Source organism: Piliocolobus tephrosceles, chromosome 5 (assembly GCF_002776525.5).
Source record: "Piliocolobus tephrosceles isolate RC106 chromosome 5, ASM277652v3, whole genome shotgun sequence".
NCBI classification, from domain to species: domain Eukaryota; kingdom Metazoa; phylum Chordata; class Mammalia; order Primates; family Cercopithecidae; genus Piliocolobus; species Piliocolobus tephrosceles.
Genome location: NC_045438.1, coordinates 28,514,034 through 28,538,845, shown reverse-complemented (window position 1 = coordinate 28,538,845; position 24,812 = coordinate 28,514,034). Strand labels below are relative to the sequence as shown.

The window sequence follows — 24,812 nt, the reverse complement described above, 5'->3', positions numbered from 1 at the left end:
TTCTAACAAAGCAAGAAGAAGGCGACAAACCTGAGGACACATCAGCTAGTAAGAAAGGGTGAGGGGTCAAGCTTGTATAGCGCTAGAAATTCCTATTTCTAGTTTGTTCTGTAGGGACTAGAACCCACATACATTCAGTCAACAAACTTTGTTCTACAAAAGGGATGAAGTTCTTTGAAGTCTGATTACTTATCCAGAAGCTTGGCAAAACCTATTTCTTCCTTTTTTGGGTGTCAACACCCCAGCATGATTAGTAGCACTCCACTTCCTGAGCTCTCAGTGGACTCATGGGAAGACAAAAGCCGGGCTCTCATATTAATAGTTTGACCTCTGATCTTTGCCTGTTCATGCTGCTAGTGGCTCAGGTCCCACCCAGGTGTCCCTTAGTGAAATTAACGTAAGAAGCGCCCTTCTCAGAAGCTCTCAAAGACCCAGGATTTTACTGAGGAAAACCTGTTTTCTATTCCCTTGTCTGTGTTGGTCTCATTGTCTGGGATGGATGGTAAGTCCATAACCAGCAATGATCATTCCTATTCTAGTTAGACATAAAATATGTTCTAATGCTGAGTACCACACTCAGCAGTGACCCAGAGTAGTGCCTTGATGATCAGGCATAAAAGGAAAACAGGAAACAGTGATTTCTGCATTTGAATATGAGAGAGAGACTGGTCTGTTCCTTTCTCTCCCTCTTTCCTCTGTCACCCAACTATGACGCAACGATGAGTAAAACTATTCCAGGGCAAGTTATGCTTCCCATTTTAAAGGGTGAGAATTGTGGTGGAGACATCCCATCCTCTGTCCCTAATCTGTCCCAGACCCCACTATCCATCCTCCATGTCTCTTCCACATCAGATAGAAAATAACTGAGATTTCATAAGCTCCCGTAGAGGGAGTTAGTCTGTGAAGCACATGGTTGATATATAATGAATTCCCTTTTGACAATCAAATAGTCCTAGAACTTCTGTTCTAATGTGTTTTCCCTGCGTTTTGCTTCATTAAGAACTTTTATGTGCCTCTTTATTTCCCTACGACTATTTTAGAAATGGACTCAACTAGTGCTTAGGATCTGAACATAGTTCAGCTATATAACTTGTTTATTCTCAAAACTGGGACCAGAATATATCCCAAGAACATTCAGTAGAGGGCTACATGATCAGAAATGTTTTATCTTAATATAAATATTCATTATTTTTTTCCTATAAATTATACTTTCTATAACAAAATAACATATAGATTCTAAGCATATTAATGAACTATAGGGCAGGGTGTGACGGCTCATGCCTGTAGCCTCAGCTACTTGGGAGACTAAGCTGGGAGAATGACTTGAGGCTAGGAGTTTGAGACCATCTTGAGCAAGATAGTAAGATCCTGTCTACAAAAAAAATTAAAAATTAGCCCAGTGTGGTAGCACTTGCATGTAGTCCTAGCTACTTAGGAGGCTGAGGTGGGAGGATCCCTTGAGCCCAGGAGTTCCAAGCTGCTGTGAGCTATGATCTTGCCACTGCACCCCAGCCTGGATGACAGAGCAAGACTCTGTCTCTAAATCATCATCATCATCATCATCATCATCATCATCATCATCACCATCAAATAGAGACCTTTCTCAGTTATTCCCTCCATCAAATTTATAACTGTCTAAAAATAGCTATTCAGCTATATTTGTATAGCATGATAGATTTCAGTCCCAGTGCTAATCACTGATTGTTTTTGATGTAATAAAGGAATTTTCCATTACTTAAATGATTCCTAGCTTTGGTTTTAGCAATTTAATGAAGGATAATTGTACCTACAGAGAACTGGAAATACTCAAACATTAACTATGTGTAGTCTAGGCAAGATGCCAGAAAAATGAAATTAGTTCTAGGATTGATATATTCATGCCCCAAATTCCAGGGATTCTGTGTCATCTTCAAGGGTATAGTTAGCTTTTAGTGCAGCCAGTGACTTTGATTGTCACTGCTAGGAATACAATTTGAGAACACAGACACACTGAGGTTTGAGGCAAAGCCTGATATTGTTTCTCTGTGACATTGTTTCTGCCAAGCAGCTCAGCAATGGAGGTTAAGTGAGGGCCATGGCAGACATCTTATCAAATGTGAAAGTCCAGTTGGAATCTGAATATTTGCATTTCTTGGTGCTATGAAGAGCAGACAAAGTTTAGAGTGTGACTTCTGGTAGGGCACTGAGTGAAGAAGCCCTCTCTGAGGAAATGACATATGATTTGAACCTGGAAAGGAGCTGAAGTCTGGCGACATGTTTCTGGTTGCTTGGTTTGCTCTAGCAATGAATATATAGTAGTGTGGTCAGACTGGAGGGTATGTGTGTGGTGGGGTAATGGCAGGAATGGTGTGTGGGGTTGGGAATGAGGTGGGGACTAGGGTGTGGGGGAGATGGGGAGGAAGGAGATAAGTTTAAAAAGATAGGCAATGGCTATAGAGACTGCATTTTTTTAAAGTGTGGTGGAACCCACCAGAGAATGCATTTTAAAGGAGCACTGTGGCTGCTATGTGGAGAATGTCAAGAGGGAAAGCTGGGAGATCAGGAAAGATGTCGTTGCTGTAGACAGGAGACATTGGTAACTGGCACTACGGAGGTAGTAGTGGAGGTGGAAGCCAATACGTAGACCTCCTTCTGTAAATTGTGTTTTATTTTTAATTACGAACATAATGTACTTTCATTGTAGAAAACCTAGAAAATACACAGACTTGTCCCCAAAGAAATTAAATCATAATCCCTCGATCCAAACTTAATTGCTATAATATTTTTGGTATCCTATAGAAAACCTAGAAAATACAGGGATCTGTCTTCAAAAGGAATGAAGTATTCTGTAGTCTTAGCACCCAAACTTACAGGTATTATTTTTGGTATCCTGTGAACCCTTTTTGACACCAGTGTTGTTATTTTCAGAGAAACTGGTTTATTCTGATAAAATATCTATTTGGCTTAAATAAACTGGAAAATGTCCGCTCTACGACTGGATGAGAAAGTGAGTTTATGTGCCACAGAGTCACTTCATTTATTTATTAAATATTTTACTGCACACCAGATGCTGGGGCTCTGTAATATGTGGTGTCTATTTTTCTCAATTAACCAACCCCTTTCACAATCTAAATTGTTAGCACTACACTCCTTACAGTTAGGAAGGCTGAATTTTCCCCTTTGACCTTCTGTATAAGTTGTACTTGTTCACTATCCTGCTTTAGCAGAGACGTGGGTATTAGTACTCCCTTCACATTGGAGTCTTTTCACTAGAGGTAGACTAGGAAGAGGCTGAACTTGGGAAGACCACTCTGACTTGGAGTAGACCAGAAGAGGTTCAAAGACTGAGAGGACCAAACCTTTTTGTTGTTTTGCTCGTAAGTCTTCATCTTTCCAGAAGTACTTATCAGGAAAGGAGGAAGTGGGCTTCCTCCAGACCCCCAGACAGGGGCTACTTGAAATATAGAAGGGAGAAATCTTGCAGTAGTCTCCTTACAACTCTCTAAGAATGTATTCATTTCACCTCTTACTCTGGTTTCGAATACGTTCCATTTAATAGCTGTGTAATGACTTGATTATTAAAAATACTAGTACTGTTTGCATTCTATTTCCAAGCTTTTAGAGTGATTTCATACAAGTTACTTTATGAAATAAACATTTAAGACCACCTCTTTATCTGTCCCCAGATGTCTGAAATTCAGCATACCGATAAAAGAACAGAGTTTATGTTTGTAATCCAAGCTTGCTCCTCCTGCTGTATTTCCTGTCTCAGTTAAGTCTGACCTTTTTCTAAAGTCTCCCAAATGATCAAGGAGAATCTTTTTTAGCTCTTCCTCCTCCATTCAGTAGGAAAGTATGTCTATGCAAGTTCAGAAAAGCCTCATAAAACTTTTCCTCTCATCCAGTCTACCAGTCACTACTTTGGTTCAATAAACTTCTTTCACTGGGTCTGCTAAGCATTGCAGAAGGCTATGAAGGGAAGATTCTCATGCTTATATGCCTGATTTTAAAAAAATGTTACAAAAGACCAAAGAAGTCACAAGCTTGCACAAAAGCCATTAAAACCTTCTACAAAAAATACTTCTGCAAGGACATCTGCACAGCAAGTGCTGGTTCAGTCTTAAGACTGGCATCATCCTTGTTATTGATCATTGTAGCCAAGGATAATTATGTCAAAGCAATTATGTAATCCTCATTTTTTCTTTTTAAAACTTTGTCTTCCTTTACCTCCCTGAATATAAACATGGCTTACTATGGCAGTGTATTCCTGTTGCAATACTCTATTCTCAAATATCTTTCTTTTTTTTAAAGCGCTTCTCTCCATTTTTTGTTTAGGTTGACCTACAGTTAGTCAATTAATTTGTAGGAAGTTGCAATACTCTCCTAATTAGTCATTTATGCTACAGGCAGGATGATCGATTGAGTTTTTTTTTTTTTTCTAAAGGTTCTGATTATGAGAGTTTCCAACTTTTACAATACTGCATATCCACATAAACTTCAAACTTCTTAGACAAGGTACATCCCAATTTGCCCATGTTCCAAGTCTGTCTCCCCTTTCTTACCATTGTCCCTGTGGTCCAGTTATGTTGATCTCTTTGTTTCTTGAATGTGTTAATCCTGAGCTTTGTGCCTCTGCACCTGCTGTCTCCCCATGGAATGTTTTTTTTCTCCCTTTTTTCCAAGAGACATCATCTTCTTCAATCCTGAAGATCCAGGCCTAATGTGACCTATTTCAGGGCTGCTTCAGACCTTGTCAATCAACCCTACACTCTCAGAACAATTTGGTCAATATTAAAGCCTTGTTTCTTTTTATTCATGTCTAATCTAGTTTTTTCTTCTATTAAACTTGGGTCTGTGAGGATAGGGCTTTGGTGTTTGGTTCCATACATTAGTGTACACTTAGTTCATGTTTACTATGTGGATGAGTGAATAAATGAACAACTTTTCCTTCTCTCCTTTTCCTTATAGTCTGTCCTTCATCTGGAAGGAAGTCTGTCCTTCCAGATTGGATAAGTTTTGTGCTCATGGGAGAGTGTGCCTTCATGGGTTAGGAGTGGTATGTTGTGTTTTGTTTTGCTTTCCCAACTAGTCTATAGTCATTTTCTTAAACTCAGGAGTTTCCAAGAACTACAGCCCTTGGGCCAAATCTGGCCTGACACCTGCTTTTGTAAATAAAGTTTCATTGGAACATAGCCACATCCATTCACATATGTATTGTGTATGACAGTTGTGTGTGGCAGAGACCATGTGGCCTGAAAAGCTGAAGACATTTCCTGTCTAACCCTAACAGAAAAAGTTTGCTGACCTCTGCTCTAACCCAGAGAAAGAGCTGGAGGCTAAGATCCTACAAGTGATTGCCTGTAGAAACATTTCCAAAGTAGCAGCTATTAGGTCCTTATAGGGAGTAGTAAATGTCTAAGATGGATGTTGATTTGTATGATGAGCATAGAAACTGTCAAAGAAAATCTGGTGAAAGGCCTGGTAGCTTTGTTTTAGTAATTACAAGACAGACAATTTTGACCTAACTCATCTCTAAACAGCGATTCTCAAAGTTGAATCAGAATCCCATGGAGGGCTTGTTAAACTCCTCCTTCCCCACAGTGAGTTTCTAATTTAGTATATGTGGGTGGAGCTGCAAAAGTTGCATTTGGAACATGTTCCCAGATGTGTCTGGTCTAGGGACCACGCTGAGAACCATTTGTCTGGAAGTGGTTCTGAGCCTTAGCTGTGTTTCAGAATCACCCAGAGAGTTTTAAAATTATTTTAAGACCATGCTTGGCCCTTACCCCAGGCTCACCACCTCGGAAGTCCCAGGGCTTGAATGTATTTTTAAAAGAATGGTTCTGAAGAATACTTACCTGTCGTGGTGTATAGAACTATCACATAGGCTTTGCTGGTTGAGGTATATATGAGATGTTTTGATAATTTCAAAACAACAGCTCGACATAGATGTTGTTATATTATTAAGTATTCAGAATATCTATAAATTGGAATTTTGTTGTCGAATGGATATTACATTTGTCAGTGGACTGCAATAAAACTATAGTCCAAAAAGTATAGTGTTCAATTCAGCAAAATTCTTTTTCTTTTGTAAATTTCTTTTCAGTGTGTAAAATTGTGATTCTATACCTGATACTTCCCTTTTCTACTTTTCCTTGAAAGTGAGTGAGATTTTATTTTGACCGTGTGTGAAGGGCTCACATTTTGGTACTCTTACATGGTGTCAGAGAAAGAAACTTAAATGTACAACTGCCGTCTAGAAATGGCTGTGGCGCTAGGAAGGTCATCTTTCCTGGCTCTTCCTATTCTGTGTGCAAGGAGAAAACATCCCTTAACATCTGGGTAAGGTACCTTTTAAACAATATAAAGCCTTATTACTCTGTGTGTGCTTTCGTTTAGAGAACTTGTTTTCCCTCTACCACAGTTTTTTTTTTTTTTTTTTTAATTGTACTTTATTTATTTATTTATTTTTTTTTTTGAGACGGAGTCTCGCTCTGTCCCCGGGCTGGAGTGCAGTGGCCAGATCTCAGCTCACTGCAAACTCCGCCTCCCGGGTTTACGCCATTCTCCTGCCTCAGCCTCCGGAGTAGCTGGGATTACAGGCGCCCGCCACCTCGCCCGGCTAGCTTTTTTTGGTATTTTTTAGTAGAGATAGGGTTTCACAGTATTAGCCAGGATGGTCTCGATCTCCTGACCTCGTGATCCGCCCATCTCGGCCTCCCAAAGTGCTGGGATTACAGGCTTGAGCCACCGCGCCCGGCTTTTATTGTACTTTAAGTTCTAGGGTACATGTTCACGACGTGCAGGTTTGTTACACATGTATACATGTGCCATGTTGGTGTGCTGCACCCATTAACTCGTACCACAGTTTCAATATACTGTATGCTGGCTGTGCTCATTTTAATTCTGTTGATTGCTATTTATAATGTTCTGAAGCCAAGTATTATGTCTGAATACAAATAAGGCAAAACAACAATGAAACAGTAAATGTGGAAGAACCAAGCCTTTGGCACTTTGGCAGCTAATATAGTAACCTCGACAATCATGATCCATACAAAAAACTGTTAAGCATTGTGTTTATGAAGAGCAAGCATTTCTGTCATGCTTTTAGCCTGCATCCTTTCTTTTTAAAATTCTTTAATCTTAAAAGGATAGGAATAAATACCAAGACTTGGGTTTATAGATTCCCAAATCCATACAACAAAATAGCCATCAACTTCTTAAACTACATAATTCTGTATTATAGAATCATGATGATTACTAATGTGAAATGTTGGCATATGAATTTGACAAATGGCTTAACAAGAATAATGTTCTGTAGTATGAAAGAGCTCATTTATTAAGTACCTTTGGATTAATTCAAGTTTGAACCTGGCTGTCTTCAGTGAAATTTTTCATGCTTTTTTTGCATATGATTAAGATTAGAAAGTATATTAAAAGCTATTGTGAGTTAAGTAGAAATGAAGACCTGTTGTTCTTTCCTTTTCATGGATATCACCTGCATATCCCCTGATCAGCTCAACAAAGAGAGAATTTTATTTCTAAGGATTTATTTTCATAGATTCTAGAAAACTATAGTACCTGGGAAAACCATGAAGTAATGGAGAATGCTAATTTATTATTATGTTGTTATTATTTTAAGCATAATCATTAGAAGTACAAACTCTAGTTCAACTAGAAAAGTTGATTGAAATGGAGACTGTTTCTTCATGATCATTAATTTTTTTTTGATTGGCTCATCACTTTTTGCCTGTTAGTGGAATTTCATTTCTCAGGTGGGAATGTTCTAGATTCCTTCTTCATACACAGGCTGGGCCAGGATTATGGACATAGTTCTAAGAGATCTTGTTCTGAAAGCAAAATGAAGTACTTCTCGTCTTTTCTATTGCTCCTAGGAGTGTAGTTTAGATAAGTGGATTCTCAAAATAAACATGCTTTGCCCAAGGTCAGATGGGCCCCATGCTTGGTTTAATGCTCTGCTGTTGCTGTCCTGAGATTCTTAATATTTCTTGAGCCCTATTTTACGGGGGAAATGGCATCTTAATTTCGCTGGGCACAGTTGCTCATATCTGTAATCCCAGCACTTTGGGAGGCCGAAGTGTGAGGATCACCTGAGCTCAAAAGTTCGAGACTAGCCTGGCCAACATGGTGGAACCTCATCTCTACTAAAAATACAAAAATTAGCTGGATGTGGTGGTACACGCATGTAATCCCAGCTACTTGGGAGGTTGAGGCGGGAGAATCACTTGAACCCAGGAGGCGGAGGTTGCAGTGAACTGAGATCATACCATAGCACTCCAGCCTGGGCAACAGAGTAAGACCCTGTCTCTTAAAAAAACAAAAAGTTATTGAACAAGGGGCTTCACATTTTTATTTTTCACTGCACCCCATAAATTATGTAGTCAGTCCTGCCCAAGGAACTGTATTTTATTATTTATTTCCCTATAGATTTTTAGTATGATGTCTGATGCACAAATGAATGAATGGGTCCTTCCTTATTCTGAGAGCAAGATGAAGCTTTTTGCATTGCTCATAGATGTGCAGTTTAGGTTCATGAGCTCCTAACATGAATATACTTCAGACATAATGAGGTGGAGAGTTGAGTGATGGTTGGGTGGAAGTGCCAGTAGTAAATGAACTTTTGAAGAATACAGATTCTCAGGCCCCACCTGAATCTTCCTGAATCAAAATTTCTTGAGACTGGAGCTCAGGAATCTGTATTTTAAAGGCACCTCAGGTACTCCTGAGCCTGTGCCTGAATGACAGTCTTTTCCCATAGAGCTCTACAAGGCCTGCAGGTCTGTGCCTAGATATAGATTTCTTTGGGGATTTGTCAAAGTTGTCAAGAAAAAGGCCTATTTCAAATGATCTCAAGTGAAATTTAGGATATGGTGGGGGGATAACCAGCCTAAGAAGTATATAATCCAAGTCTAGGGTGATCCAGTGTAATAGCAACAGGGCTACCATTTGTCTAATTGCTCATGCCCCATCAAAGGGATATGATACTTCATGTACCTTGTGCTCACAAACTCCCAAAGTATGAGGTCGAGGTTGGTCTTAGAAACCATACTACAGCATAAAGTGTCAGCCTGTTGCCATCTGGTGCCCTCCTCACAGATTTAGCAAAATGAGATCTACCTCCAAATGGAGAGAATCAGAGGAGTTGTAGTGTGGAAAAGCCTGATGGTAAGCCTGGTACCTCCATGTGCAGTTTAGATGTGGGCCTTGTCAGAGCTACGATAGGTTTTTGCAGGGGCTGGAGGGGTGTGGTGAGGGTGGCGTCTCAAGCAAGTTATGGATGTGGGCGTGTCCATCTCACAGTACCAAATGACATCCAGGTTTTCATTCAGAAAGCAAAGATTCAGGGTAGGAGGACATCTGATGCCTGTCATGGTGTACATTATATGTATCTCCTAATGAAAGGTTAAGAGGCTTATGAGACACAAGTCTCTCAATCCATAAGGAAACTTGTAACTCTAAGCATGATGAAGATGTGCACAGTTCATGTTGCCAGATGAGAGCATCTAGTCTGAGAAGACAGGAAATTTCAGCAGGAGAGGTAGAACCACCCTGAAATGCCTCTTGCTCAGAAGGAAGGTTGTGTGCATGAGGGCGAACATCCGCCAGGCTCAGGAGCAGGTTAGGTTGCTGGATACCAAACAATTGTTGTCTGTTATTGTCTAGAAGAGTTTTCAGATTAAGATACACTTGTAAATGGAGGTAGGAGGAGATTGGTCTTAGTGGTGGAGAGGTAGAAAGGACAATAACTCTCAACAAAGTATTAGCAATAAAATTTATCCGCACAGAGAAAGTAATTTATTTTTAACCACTTGCATGATCTCATTCATTACTCAGTAAATACATTCTGCACAACTAGAATGTGTTAGGTACTACTATTCTAGGTACTAGGTATATAGGTTATTTACTAGGTCACATACTAGCTATACAGATTATATACTAGGCATACAGGTTATTAAGACAGGTTAATTCCTCATTAACCTCATGTCATGGAACCTGAATTTTGATAGACGATTGATAAACACATCATGGTTGAAGTGTAAATTAGTCATTATGAAAAACAGTTTGGAGTTTCCTCAAAAAATTAAAAATGGAGCTTTTTTATCCAGCAGTCCCACCACCAGGGACATATTCAAAGGAAATGAAATCAGTATGTCAAAAAGATCTCTCTACTCCCATGTTTATTGCAGCATTATTCACAATAGCCAACAAATAGAATAAACCTTAGTGTCTACCAATAAATAAATGGATAAAGAAAATATGGTGTGTACATACCCAGTGGAATACCGTTCAGGCTTAAAGCAGAAGAAATCCTGTCATTTGGGACAACATGGATGAACCTAGGTGATATTATGTTATGTGAAATAACCCAGGCACAGAAAGACAAATACTACATGATGTTACTTCTGTGAAGAATCTAAAAAGCTCAGATTCATAAGTAGAGGGTAGAATGGTAGTTACCAGGGGCCTAGGAGTTGGTGGGCTGGATTGGAGAGATAGATATTGGTCAAAGGACACAACATTTCAGTTAGATAGGAGGAATAAGTTGAAGAGATCTATTGTACAACTTGGTGACTATAGTTAATAACAATGTATTGGGTTATTGGAAATTGCTAGGAGTAGATTTTAAGTTTTCTCACCACAAAAATATGTGAGGTAATGTACATATTCAATGTTAGCTATTCCACATGTATTTCAAAACAAGTACACAATAGATATACACAATTATTATTTATAAACTAAAAATTAGGGAATAAATAAATCAGAGTTATGAGTCCTATGAAGAGAATGAAAATAGTGTGTGTGAAAGATTATGAACCTTACAATGAATGGTCATTCCCTCTACATTAAGTATCACTACTACCCTAATGTGCTCATTTGTTAAGAGCTAAGTTTCCTTATCTTGGTGACCGCTACCGAATTCACATTCTTGGCCAGACCATTGCAGCATTGGTTGTATAGGATGATTTATGGGGACTGAGACTGAATTCAGTACTGTCTACTATGTCAGTACCATAATAGCAAGTAATCCCTTTCAACTGTTGCATGTGTGATAATTGAATGCTAAAGAATGTAAGATTGTACCAATATTATTATTTTCCTATTTCTTACACATGTTCGGCTGACTTGAGGAAAATAAAAACAAAATACCAATGATGTTTAGTGTTGCTAATACCTAGGTTGACTTGTGGCACATTTCTCCTTTTTTTACATTTACTCAAATTGGGACTGGCTAATAAGTAATTAAAGTGATAGTATTTTTAATATAAAGTGTCTAAATATTACAGAATAAGAAAAAATTAAACAAGTTTTCTGATTTTGTGTGTTTTACATATTGTGATACCGTGATGTTGTTTATATAAGGATAAATATCCTTACACTTTTCAAATTTTGAATTAGGTAATATCAAATCTAACAATTTCTTGTACTGTATAGATGATTTATAATTGTTAGAATATGAATTAGAGAATCCAGTAGAACAATTCTGTTAGAGTCTGAATGTTTGCATCCCCCCAAAAATTCCTATATTGAAATCCTAACCCCCAAGGAAACGGTATTAGGAGGTGATACCTTTGGGAAGTGATGAGGTCACAAGGGCAGAGCCCTCATTATTGGGATTCATGCCCCTATAAAAGAGACCCCAGAGAGCTAGCTAGTCCTTCTATTATGTGAATATAAAGCAAGAGGGTACCATCTCTGCTCCAGAAAGCGGGCCCTCACCAGAGACTGCATCTGCCTTGATTATGGACTTTCCAGTCTCCAGAACTGTGCGAAATTACTTTTTATAAGGCATTTAATTCACAACATATTTTTATGGCAGCCCAAATGAATTAAGCCAAATTAAGACAATAGATTTATTTTTAAATTTCAAATAAATAAATTCCTAGATTTACCAATAAGACTTATGAATTAAAAATATTTGCTTTAGTTCTAGAGTTTTCAGCATCTTGGACCATCTGATCCACTGAATCTCATTTTGCATCTAAGGAAAATGGAGACTTGGAGAAGTCAAGCTATTTGCTGTAGGAGCTAGGGATTATTTTATGTTTAAGCATTTACAGGAACACCACGTCAACCATTTATAAGTGGAGAGAGCATTTAACGTAGCAGTTAAAAACATTTCTGGATTTGGAACCTGTTTGTGTTTTTCACCTATACATGCCAGCCCTGAACTTCAAGTTCCTTAATTTCTCCAAGGCTTCAGTTCCTCATCTGTATGATCTGGAAAATGGTCACGCTCTCCTCCCTCAGAGTGTGGTCCTAGGAATTAAGTTACATAATAACCACAAGCATGTAGCACAGTAGGGGGGCACAGAAGAAGAAATAAGAGAAAATTAGTATTGTTTAAAATAAAAATACTTCTATTTAAAAGATCTTTCAAGGTGACATTTTTAACAATGTATATTAGAAACGCCAACCTATGTATTGTAGTAGCCTTTTTCTCGAAAATTTAGGTTTTGTTAAATATCACTTACTTCTACAACAGTGTTATTAGTACTTGTACCAAATAAATAATTTTTTCTTTTTTTTCCAGAGAGGGTCTTGCTCTGGTGCCTAGGCTGGAATGCAATGGCGTGATCATAGCTGACTGTAAACTCAAACTTCTGGGCTCACTCAGGCAATCCTCCTGCCCCAGCCTCCTCAGCCCCTCGGCTAGCTAGTGCTACAGGCATGCAATACCATGCCTGGCTACATGTTGCATTTTTTTTTTTTTTGTAAAGATGAAGTCTCACTATGTTGCCCAGGCTGGTCTTGAACTCCTGACCTCAAGTGATCCTCCTGCCTCTGCCTCCCAAAGTGCTGGGATTGTAGACATGAGCTACCACAGCCAGTCTGTAAACAACTTTTGTTGTGCTTTAAATTTCAGCTAATACTTAACAACTTAATCATATAGCACTTGCTAGGTGCCAGGTACACATATCAGCATATTAATCCTCACAAAAATCAGTGACATAGATATTATCATTATCCCTATTTGATAGATATTAAAACTGCACTGAAGAGAAGTCAAGTGGGAAGTGTGAGATCACTTGGCTGGTAAGTGAAGGAGAGGTGAGCTCTACCTGTGAGCACTAGAGCCACTGCGGTCACCCATTCCACTGTACCGCATACATCATGGGGGAAGAACTGGTGGAAGACAGAATACTCTAGTAATTGCACAAGACCATATCTGATTTGTCCTGGTGGGTGCTGATCCAATGGAGTGTTGGCTTCTGAGAACTCCATTTTGTAGGAATATTTGTTCAGTATTAAAAATGGCTGCCATTAATTGCTTCTGTGGATCATAAACTCTATTAGGGACTTTGAAAATTCTTCCCCCCACCCTCAAAATAAGCCTCGAAGATAGATTATGTTGGTGGTAATATATATAATGATGCCCATTTTATAGGTGATTATCGTAGGTGTTATTGAGACTGAACAAACTCATTCTGAGTCTGAATAAAGTATATACCTTGCACTAAATCAGTTATTTGTCTAATTTTGAAGTCACTGTAATATTTAATTTTCTTTAAGGAGCACTGTGTATATCTCAATTCCGTGCTGCTGAAACTCTCGGTAAATGATGATTATGAGCAATAAAGTGAGTCAGCAGGGTATAACGGGGACTGTTCCCAGTATCCCAGAACAAAATCTAATTTCAAAATGATCAGTAATTATCTGTTTCACCTCCGGAAAGCAGTGACTTGGCTTTCAATGAAAAATGAAGGCAGGGTATTGAACTATTTGATCGCTCTCCAGACTAAGGCCGAATTGGGCGTGAGAATTGTAGGTAAATATTCCCCTAAATAACACTAGATGGCGCGCAAGAACAAAAGAGACAGGGGACATTTGTAGGATACATGCAACCCTCGTTTCAATTTGTGATAGAATGTATTTTCTGAAGTGAATAATTTATTTTAGGCTACTGATACCTAACGTAAGGAATACCTGACCTTACGTTTTGCCAATGTAAAATTCTGCCTTATCTCCCGTTTGGAGTCGCCCTTTTAAAAGTCTGAGCAGAATGCCAACACTTTGTTTGGCAGAACAGTCACCAAACAGACTTCCTGGCATCATTTCTACTAAATAATTCTGGCCCTAATCATAGCAAAAATAAAGTAAATTGAGTATTTAAAAAAGATGATAGAGTCAAGGGATAGTTTTGTGAGCTCTATAAAATTAATTTCTGTGCTTTTTGTGGATTAAAATTTGTTTTCAGAAACGCAGGCTTGTGACATTATACAAAGCATAAAAAACATAACCAAAAAGCATACAGATGTATTCTCTAGAGGTCTTTGTTTTTTAGGTCATGAAGCGCCCAGACTTTGGGCTCTAATGTAATTTATTTGTATTTTTGACTATTATTCATAACTTTTTTCACTTTTTATCACCTGTGCCTCCTTTGAGGAGGACAGCCTAGTGAGGCAGAGTGAGAGGCAACAAAGAAAAGGTAGAAAACAAAAGTATATTACAAAGTAGAGACAAAGCATAGGTATTTGGATTAGATGCTCTACTGTAACCCAGGTCAATGCAATTTCACCTGATTTTCTGAATGTCTCTAGAGGGAAAAAAAATAATGGTGGTCAGAAGGATCAGTTGAAGTCTCATTCTTTCAAACAAATTAATTTTAGGACAGGTTCAGTGGCTCACTCCTGTAATCCCAGTACTTTGTGAGGCTGATGCAGGAGGACTGCTTGAGCCCAGGAGCTCGAGACCAGCCTGGGCAACATAGGGAGAACCCTGTCTTTACAAAAAATTAAGAAATGAGCTAGGTATGGTGGCATGCACCTGTGGTCCCAACTACTCAGGAGGTTGAGATGCGAGGATCGCTTGAGACCGGGGAGGTCAAGGCTGCAGTGAGCCATGGTCATGCCATTGTACTCCAGCCTGGGTAAAAGAGTGAGACCCTGTCTCTCTTACATACACACAAATATATATATATATATATATATTTTTTTTTTAAAACAGCTTTTTAGGAGAGAAGAAAAATAGCATCATGAAAAGAATGCTCCATGAGTATCTTTGTGCTTTACAACTACATAAACCATTAATGTCCCAACACTTGGACTGAAGATGGGCCAATTGTCTTGAAGCAAGTTTGAGTTTACTTATTGAGTACTACTTTTTGATGACTAACATCACCATTGTTTAGGTATTATCTCATTCAATTCTCCTAACAGTTCTGTGGTGGGGGACAATTATCCCACTTTATGGATGAGAAAACTGAGGCTTAAGGAGGTGAAGTAATAAGCCCAGGGTCTCATGAGCGTCAAGTGGAGGAGCCTGTTCCGATTCTCAAGGCTTTGAACTACGTCATGGTGTTCCCTTGAGATAAGTGTTGCATTTGAAGGCTGGACCTCTGCCATATTGTGGATTAATAAAAAAAACTTCTTTCAACACCCTCTAGGTGGTCTCCTGTTTCTTTCTCACCCACAAGCATTCTTTTATGTCCTTCCCACACTGCTCAGTGACCCTAGAGAAACTTGGGTACTGTAGGTGACATTAAGAAAAGAAGCTATTTCACCTGTTTTTGCTATCCCTCACAGATTGCATAATGCTTGAACCCAGGTTTTAATGTTACTAGCCAGATAAAGTGGACTTTTTAAGGTTTAGGGGCTGCTTTCTTGCGTTTGAACACAGTTGATCTCATTCATCTCCAAAATAACTTGCCATGTAGAGATGATTAACCTAATCTTGATTGCCTGAATTTTAGCCTATATCACAAATACTGAAAATTTCAGGAAGGGAAATATATTTCATGTTAAGTCCTCAAATCATCTTTAAATGGCAGCAGGCATTTCCACCTACATGCTGGCCTTGTGTCTAAGGAAGTTATCCATAAATTACTTTTTTAAAGTAACTTAGGAGGTGAGTGGTTACAAGATTATTATGAAATATGTTATTTTGGCAGAAGCTCAAATGAGGCCTTAGAGAACAGGATGTGGTTCATTCTAGGCTAAATCTGTCTCTTGATTAGGTGGGTGAAATCGGGTAAGTCCCTTAACCTCTCTAGTCTCAAAAACTGTAAAATGTGAGGGTTGGTCCGGATGTATTTTCAACATCTTTCCAAACTCTAACCTTCTGGGATTCTTTAGGCTCCACACCTGAAGAGAGTAATTAAAAGTAGGACACATAATTTTTAATCAAAGCCAAAACTTATTTCAAGACAGTGTTGTTATAATTAATACTCAGAAGTTCTGAAAGATAGTTAGATGAAAGCTCAAAAGGAAAGATGATCATGGCTTAGAAAATTCAGTGAGTAATTAATTGCAGATGACTAATATTCTTCTGCCTGTTCCCTTCTCCCTTCAGGAGCACGGGAATAAGAAAAGCAATAAAAGCGACTCCAGTTCTTCCTGGCATACCTAAGAAAAACAGCCAAAAGACATTTCTGATGTGATTTAGCATGTCGTTTTCTATCCTTGTTAATCACCATGAAATAGAACCTGCTTAATATCTAACACTACCTCTAAACTCATTTGTAATTCCGAATAGTATAATAATGTCCTTTGTCAGCGGCATCAAATAACCACAAGTTTCATTTCGCACAGAAGGTGGTAGTACTTCATTTCTCCTGCTTCTTCAGTTCTTTTTTGCAAGATTAGAGCAGATGTTTGGTCAGTCTTGTAACCAAGTGATTGATTTTTCTAATGGGGGTGCTGGGCAATGATAATGAAAGTTCACAGTTCAAGTGAAAGTTTAAAGTAGGGAAGCATTGTCAAAGGTGGGATCACTAGTCTGCAACGTGGGGATCAGACTGCAAGGCATTTTAGAAGCTGGTTGTTCATCTTTCTTCCTGTTTCCCGTATCAAGAAACTAAGGCCAGAGAAGTTAAGTCCCTTGCCTGTGGTAGCACAACAACAGTTCAGTGGGAGAGCCAGGACGAGACTCCAGGGCTCCTGATGGTCAAGTTCAGAATCCTTCTACCATGCCACGTTGCCACTTTTTACAGTACCTAGATGTAGAGAAGAAAAATGGAAAGCAGGTAATTTGCAAACTGTGCCATCCTGCTAATCAAATTCGTTGATTTTTGTGTGTTTGACTTCTGCTTTTGACAAGAGATTTAAAGGTCTGGTTTTGTACATTACAGCGTATACAGGATCTAAACAATCTAATTGTTACTTTTAGGAGAAAAAGAAAAATTTGTGGAATTAACCATATTTTCTTCACAGAGAAAAAGCATTTGCATTTTTGGGTGAGCTCAGAATACATGCTCTTGACATTAATATTAAGTATACTAATAACAACTCCTAGTGATATACTCGTGTGGTGTGTGTGTTTGTGTGTAAGTGAAAGTAAAACCAAATGAATTATTAAGACAGGATGAGAAGAGCTAGGAAGCAAAACAGGCCGGATCAGAGTCTGTCAGGACTCTTGCGTCAGCCAAAGGCAGCTGCACCAAGGTACTCCGGGATTCCTACCACCGGGAGTGTTTTCACGCACCAGATTCCCTAATAGTCTGGTATGAACCTAAAGTCCACTTCAGGAGGGCTCCTTCCTAGTCATGATCCTTTTAACTCAGGGTGAATGGAAGCGGTTTTGCACGGGACCTAGAAAATTGATGCTAGCCTGCAGTAGCTCTAGAATTTTTTTTTTTTTCTTTTGACCTTCCTGGAGAAATATGGAGACAAACAGTTCTGGAGCACAACCAAGGTGATAGAATCCCTCTAAAGTAAACCTAATCTTTTAAAAAACTGTTAAAATTGTATTTATTTTCTAGGACTTCACTTTTTTACTCAGTGGTTCCAGATTAGTAGAGATTAATTCACTTCATACTTTTTTTTTTTTTTTGAGTAAACCTAATCTTCTAAAATTGAGCTAATAGCAAAAGTGGAGGCATTTTTGTGTCCCTGTCTTGAGCACATTGTACCTGCTGTCACGCAGAATCCAGGGTGAGATGTATCTGAATTCCGGTTTTATCACTTCCTATTTGTATAGAAACATCGGCAAGTTAGGTAATTTCTGTGAGCCTGAATTCCCCCATATATGAGTTACTATTTTGCCATAGTAATGGCAAAAACTACAATTACTTTTGCACCAACCTAATGGGTGAAGAACCTGATGTACAGAAGATACCATACACCTAAATGGTAGTGGCTATTTTGGCCTGTCTAATAAATAATTGAATTCATAGAGAAGAAGGAATAGATTGAGGTGTGTGGATTTTTCTAAGTAGTACTGAAGTTTAAAGGTTGAGATGTATTGGAAAAGGAAAAATGTTAAAAAGGATTTAAAAAATACATATATGTTCACTTCCTAAAAACTCCAAAGAATTGTTATGACACTGTAAGTAGACCTGAATTCTTTTTTTGAGACCTATTTTTTTTTGTAGAGATGGGGTCTCATTATGTTGTCCAGGTTGGTCTCAAACTCCTGGCCTCAAGCAGTCCTCCCTCCTTGGCCTCCCAAAATGCTGGGATTATAGGCATCAGCCACTGTGTCCAGCTTGGAGCTGGATTCTTATCGCTGGTCCCAGATGTTGTTGAGTTAGTAGTTTGCGCTGTAGCAAAGTTGTTATTTTTCTTTTAGAATTTGTTCCCCGTTGCATTTTTCCTTTTAAGTCAACTTTTAAAAGAATCAAGGTTTCCTTAGAAATTGTTTTCCCACATGAAAGTGTATCATTAGAACTTAATATCAAAGGTCCCTATCCCTTGCAATTAACACAAAGCACCTTCCAATCGGATGCTCCGCATCTGTTGGGAAGTCAAAGGATAATGAGTACGTCGCTCTTTCAATTAAATTATAACGTGTGACAGGCAATGCTTGAATGATGCACTAGCCCAGAGTTAAATATTGAAAATCCACCAGAAGACAAGTTGACTTAGAATTATAAATAAGTCTATGGTCTCTAGTTATAAACAGACAATGTTCATTTTCTACTAAAATACTGCAGGTAAAAGCGGACAAGAAAATGTCCTGCTAAAAGCTGAGTATGAGGTTTGAAACAACTGATCCCTTCGTTCCCTGAAGAATGGAACTTTAGATTCAGAAAATTAAATGATAGAGATTGTTCACTATAGTCTTTCCTCTCTGGTATAATGGTCGGCACTCTGTCGGCAAAAATCAAAAGTAATTTTCCTGCAATGTCTACGCATTGATTTCCCGCTTTCCCCCAAAAGTTAATCTCATGGTCTCTGGTCTCACACTTTTTATATCAAAAAATTTCAAAATGAAAATCAACTTCCTTTTCTTATGATTATATAAAATAATGTTCATTGTGAAATACACAAATGGTGAAATGTATGAAATTAAAATTGTTCGACAATAACTACCACTGATATTTCAATAATCATCCTTTCACGGTTATCTTTATGATGTTATTTATTGTGTAACTTTTTTCTCACATGCAGTCTTTTCTCCCCCTCACCTTATCTCCATAACCATTTTCCAAACAATAGTACAAAAATAGGAAATCCATACTTACAACTTGGTGTTGGTACCCCTTCGTGTCTTTCCCCATGCTCATATAACACATAGAAACATGAGGACATAAATGTATTTTGAGTTCTATTGTTCTATAAATAATAAAAATCATATATAGTACTATAGTTCAAAACATCTTCACAGTAGAATTCTAGATTTTCATTTTTTTTTTTAATTTTTATTTTTTGAGACGAAGTCTCACTCTTGTCCCCAGGCTGGAGTATGATGGCCCAATCTCGGCTCACTGCAACCTCTGCCTCCCGAGTTCAAGCAATTCTCCTGCCTCAGCCTCCCGAGTAGCTGGGATTATAGGCATGCACCACCACGCCTGGCTAATTTTTGTATTTTTAATAGAGATAGGGTTTCACCATGTTGACCAGGCTGGTGTCAAACTCCTGACCTCAGGTGATCCGCCCGCCTTGGCCTCCCAGAGTGGTGGGATTACAGGTGTGAGCCACCGTGCCCGGCCGGATTCTAGATTTTTATAAATTTCTCTCTAGCTTTTTTATGGCTGTCTAGCTCTCTCCTAATTCAACAGCAGTTTTTCTTGGCAGCCTGCCTTTTAAAGGATTCATGTGGCATTCACTTTGTTTTTATAGAAGCCATTCTTTTTGAACTCATTTCATCAGTTTGATATAAAATGTGTCTGATTGGAATAGTAGATCCAACTAGTTAATAGCTTACCAATTCTTGGTAAACATGTAACGAGAGAAAAGCTCCCCCAACCTAGATAGAAGCCTGCAAGTTTCGAACATTCTGCTTCTGCTGTGGGTTTTACAGAGGGTTGGGAAAACTTTTATTATATACATAATTGTTTCCCACTATTTGTACCTGGATGGTGGAGACTGCACGTGCTCTTCTGTGTCTCCTCCATTATTATTCCTGTAATATTATCCAGATATTCTTTTACATCTGTGGTTACATGGGGAAAAAAGGATTTGTTGAAAATGGCCAAACTGGCCGGGCGCGGTGGCTCAAGCCTGTAATCCCAGCACTATGGGAGGCCGAGACGGGTGGATCATGAGGTCAGGAGATCGAGACCATCCTGGCTAACACGGTGAAACCCCGTCTCTACTAAAAAAAATACAAAAAAACTAGCCGGGCGATGTGGCGGGCGCCTGTAGTCCCAGTTACTCAGGAGGCTGAGGCAGGAGAATGGTGTAAACCCGGGAGGCGGAGCTTGCAGTGAGCTGAGATCCGGCCACTGCACTCCAGCCCGGGCTACAGAGCGAGACTCCGTCTCAACAACAAACAAACAAACAAACAAACAAACAAAAATGGCCAAACTTACTCTTTACTTATGCACTTTGCATATAATGTACTTTAAAGGATGTTCTGATACCTTTCTCTTCACTTATATTTTGATGTAAACTTATTTGATGTGTCACATATTACGTGTTAAACCTCTTGCATGTTTCACATTATGCTGACAAGATGTAGTATTTCCCTTAATATATGTCTGGTTTTTTGGATCAGAGTTCTTATTATCAAGTCTTAGTCTTTGGCTGTGCAAATGTGTCCCTTCTCTCACCTCCCCAAACAGCTTGGGCGATACTGCCAAATATTAGATTGGTACAAAAGTAATGGCGGTTTTTGCCATCAAATGTAATGAGAAAACCCGCGATTACTTTTGCACCAACATAATAACTTCATACTCTTTATTGTATCGAGTATGCAGTCTACAAATTACAGTGAAGTAGCAGGCCCAGGGTGCCACTGTCTGGAATTTGGTCAGCTAGAAGGCAGGTGGGTTGATATCGTAAGTACAGCATCTCTGGAGTCAAGTATAGGGGAAGTTAACTAAGTTGTAAGGGACGGGCTGGGACCACAGCCCAAGTAGATAAAGTGTCAACTCTGAGAAAATCACGAAGGGATGAGTCAGAAATTCAAGTGTAGAATTCCATGGAGAGAGGGGATCATGGGACTAGGCAGAGAAGCTGCGCAATGGGGAGGATGGAAGCTTTGTGTGACAAATCTATATGTCAAGGTCTAAACACTAGGCCTTAGAAGTAGATCAAGTACCAACAAAATAACAGTATTTAATACTGGAATCATTTGGGGGGAAGTTGTGTCCCTAGGATGGTGAAAGGGCATGGCAGGCCATGCAGAATTGATAAATAGCTTTTACTTTGTACTCTCTCATAAGTTATTTAGGTCCTTACAAAATGTACCTGCTTTGTCCAAACCTTTAAAGAGGTCAGAAGCAAAAAACAAGTGAGAGGTAGTGACGATGTTCATTTAGTGTCTGTACAGCTCGTCTGTTCAGTAATTGCTCAGTGAAGTGGAACAGGAAGAAGCTGATGGCCACTTGGCTGCACTCACTCTGTATGAACTGGTTTCTTCTATTTTATGATCCTGGATTATCTGTCTACAAGAAGTAGTGGAAAAAATAAATCCGTTAACTCCATGTGGCCTATAGCAGATCCTGGGGATTGAAAAGTACAGGGATTCCTAGCCTCATTGCAAGAAAAAGGTGACAGAAAATACTAACCTTATAGTTTGCCACCAGATCATCAGAGTCAATGGATAATACTTTTTTCCCTTATCTTTCCCACATTTGATTATGAAAAATAACTACAAGAGGTGAACAGAAAATTCTGGAATTTGTTTTTAGAAAGTTCTTACTGCTGTTTATCTGGTATGTTGTGACTATTTCTAGGAAAGTGTCATTTCTGTGGTTGGATTGGCACTTTTTTTATATGATTTACTATTTCTTCACTGATCTTTTTTTTTTTTTTCTCAGTGTTACATGTTACATAATGTATAAAGGAAACCTGGAAAATCTTAGTTAAACCAATTTAAGAAGTGTTTTATTTTTAAGAATGGCAAAACTAAAAGAAGCAGAGTGTGTTTGATCTGTATAAGTCATGTGAATGATGGACTGAGTTTAAATGTAGTTGCTTTTTCTGTATATATTATAAAGACTAGAGCTTTTGATTAAAGTTCCAAAATAAAGAGGCAGTTTGCCTATAAAGTCACGGCTGATTAGTCTAAAACAAAGCAGAAACATTATCCCCTTTGAAGAACATTTATGAGTAAAGGGCTCAAGGATCTGTTATTACAACTTGTCCCTCAGATATCAAAGTACCCTAGGAACCCCTCTACCGTGATGTCTTTTGGAATAAGCTTATGAACCACATAAAAATCTCACTCATAGACAGTTCTTAGATGGTATTAGAATGTGTTTTATTGTAAAACCAGTTAACTTCATAGTCACACATAAGCTGTAAGCTGTCCCTTGCAATTTACTTAGTACTAATGGGGATGTCATTTACAGTAATAGCTCTCTATTTTCTCTAATTAAAGGGCTCTTTGTGGTTTAATTTTATAATAATAAGATGCATCTATGCTTTCATAACTTCTTTTCACTTGCTTTGTTTTTACCCTTAGATTTGTTTTCAATTTCAGCCCAACACATTTAAAAATTGTCTATTCAAAGAAATTGGTTAAAAAATTGTAGGTGTTGCATTAGTTTACTAAGTATGTTTCCCTCTCCCACAACAATCAGAAAAATGATTCTTGTTTCTATTTGCTTTTTTATTGTGGTAAAATGTATACAATATAAAACATAATTTTACCCATTTTAAAATGTATATTCAGTGATATTTAGTCCATTTTTTCTTTTTTTTTTTTATTATTTTGAGACACAGTCTCACTCTGTGTCCCAGGCTGGAGTGCAGTGGCACCATCTTGGCTCACTGCAACCTCCGCCTCCTGGGTTCAAGCGATTCTGCTGCCTAAGCCTCCAAAGTAGCTGGGATTACAGGCGTCTGCCACCACATCTGGCAAATTTTTATATTTTTGTAGAGATGGGGTTTCACCATGTTGGCCAGGCTGGTCTTGAACTCCTGACCCCAGGTGATCCACCCGCCTCAGTCCGCTAAAGTGCTGGGATTACAGGTGTGAGCCACCACACCCAGCCTTTTTTATCTTTTTACAGCATAACCCATCACTGACAGATGTGTTTTGATTGGATAATAAATGGAGAGATCTGAGGTTACTCAGAAATACACTCTTAATAAGACTTTGAACTCCATATGTTAGTTGATGAAATAAGAATATAGCCAGGCACCTTAATCTGCTATTTCATTTTGTTTTCCCTCCCTGAAAAGAGCTTTTATCATAATTTACTATTCATCAATTCATTAATTTAACCAATATTTAAGACTCTCTTATCTGACAGTCTACCTTAGTAAAAAAAGGAAAACGACCTACTATCTAGGGATCTTACCTTTAGACTTGTGTGTAGGGTGTTACACAAGAAGACAAGCAATTATAATATATTGTGGAAATGTCTAGAAGGGCAAAAACTGGCGTGTAAAATGGAAGCCTAGAAAACTGGAATGTAAAATGTCTAAGCCTCTATGGCAGAGACGAGCAAGTTTTACCAGAACTTGGTGAAGAGTGAGAAGGCATTTACCAGCTGGGAGGCCTAAGTGGGAGCAGAGTAGTCATGCTAAGCAAATAGCATGTCCCAAGGGGTAGCATTTGGAGCCACCAGGGTGTCAATGGTGAGTGGCAGTGGGTTTGCAGTGGTGGTGCTCTGATGTGTGTGTGAAGAAGATGGTGGGTAGGCTAGAGAGCAGCTGGGAACATCAGGATGGACCAGGTGCCCCTGATACACTGATGTTTCCAAAGTGTAGCCTTTGAGATGTTCCCAGTTGTCACTTAAGATGGGAGTAGGAGGAGAGAGAGCAGCTCGGACAGCCAAATAAGTTTGAGGCAATGTTCAATAAAAACAAGCTTGCTTTCTGACTGTAGGAATTCTGACAGCATCATTTTACTATGTGTATTCCGATTTTCCTAAGGTGAGAAAAGACATGAACTGTTTCCTAAATGCAGTGATGGCAGAACAATTAACCACTCCCTCCACCCTCATTGGAAGTGTTGCTGCAAGCCTTGGGGACCCATTAGAACATTTTATTCTTAAGACTCTGGATCTACTTTCACCCCATCCTCTCTATATGGATGTTTTTAATGTGTTAAACATTTCCAGAAATCCTGATGATATCCAGTGATGGAAGTCAAGGATTCTTAAGCCCAAATAGTCTCATCAGACTTAGTTTCAATCGCATTAAAATATGTACTAAATGTACAAATGTCACATAGATCCATACTCCCTTTATTGTGAAAAGCTGTAAATAAAACATATCCTAGCTGTTTCTTGTTTTAAGTTTGTTTTTTAATGACTGATGAATCAATTAGAATGAATTTTTTTTAATTTAAAAAAGAGATGGGGTCTCACTACATTGCCCAGGCTGGTCTCAAACTCCTGAGCTTAAGCAGTCCTCCCATCTTGGCCTTCCAGAGTGCTGGGGATTATAGGCGAAGAATGGAATATTTTCAATGTTGAAAGGATCTTGGAATTTATAGTTAAAACCCCTTGTTACTATTGGACATAGTCCAATAGT

General features: G+C 38.7%; 1 protein-coding gene across 2 annotated transcripts in view; it reads left to right on the top strand.

Moving 5' to 3' along the window:
* ARHGAP18 (Rho GTPase activating protein 18) overlaps positions 1-24,812 on the top strand; it is a 194,535-nt gene that overhangs the window by 2,061 nt on the left and 167,662 nt on the right. The window contains exon 1 of one of the 2 annotated variants that reach the window (XM_023230606.3): positions 16,712-16,963. The exons of the other annotated variant lie outside the window; for it this stretch is intronic. Within the exon in view, the coding sequence (XP_023086374.2) occupies positions 16,953-16,963 (11 nt within the window). The 5' untranslated portion in view covers positions 16,712-16,952. Of the gene's footprint in view, positions 1-16,711; positions 16,964-24,812 lie in introns of those variants that run through there. 2 annotated transcript variants of the gene reach the window in all.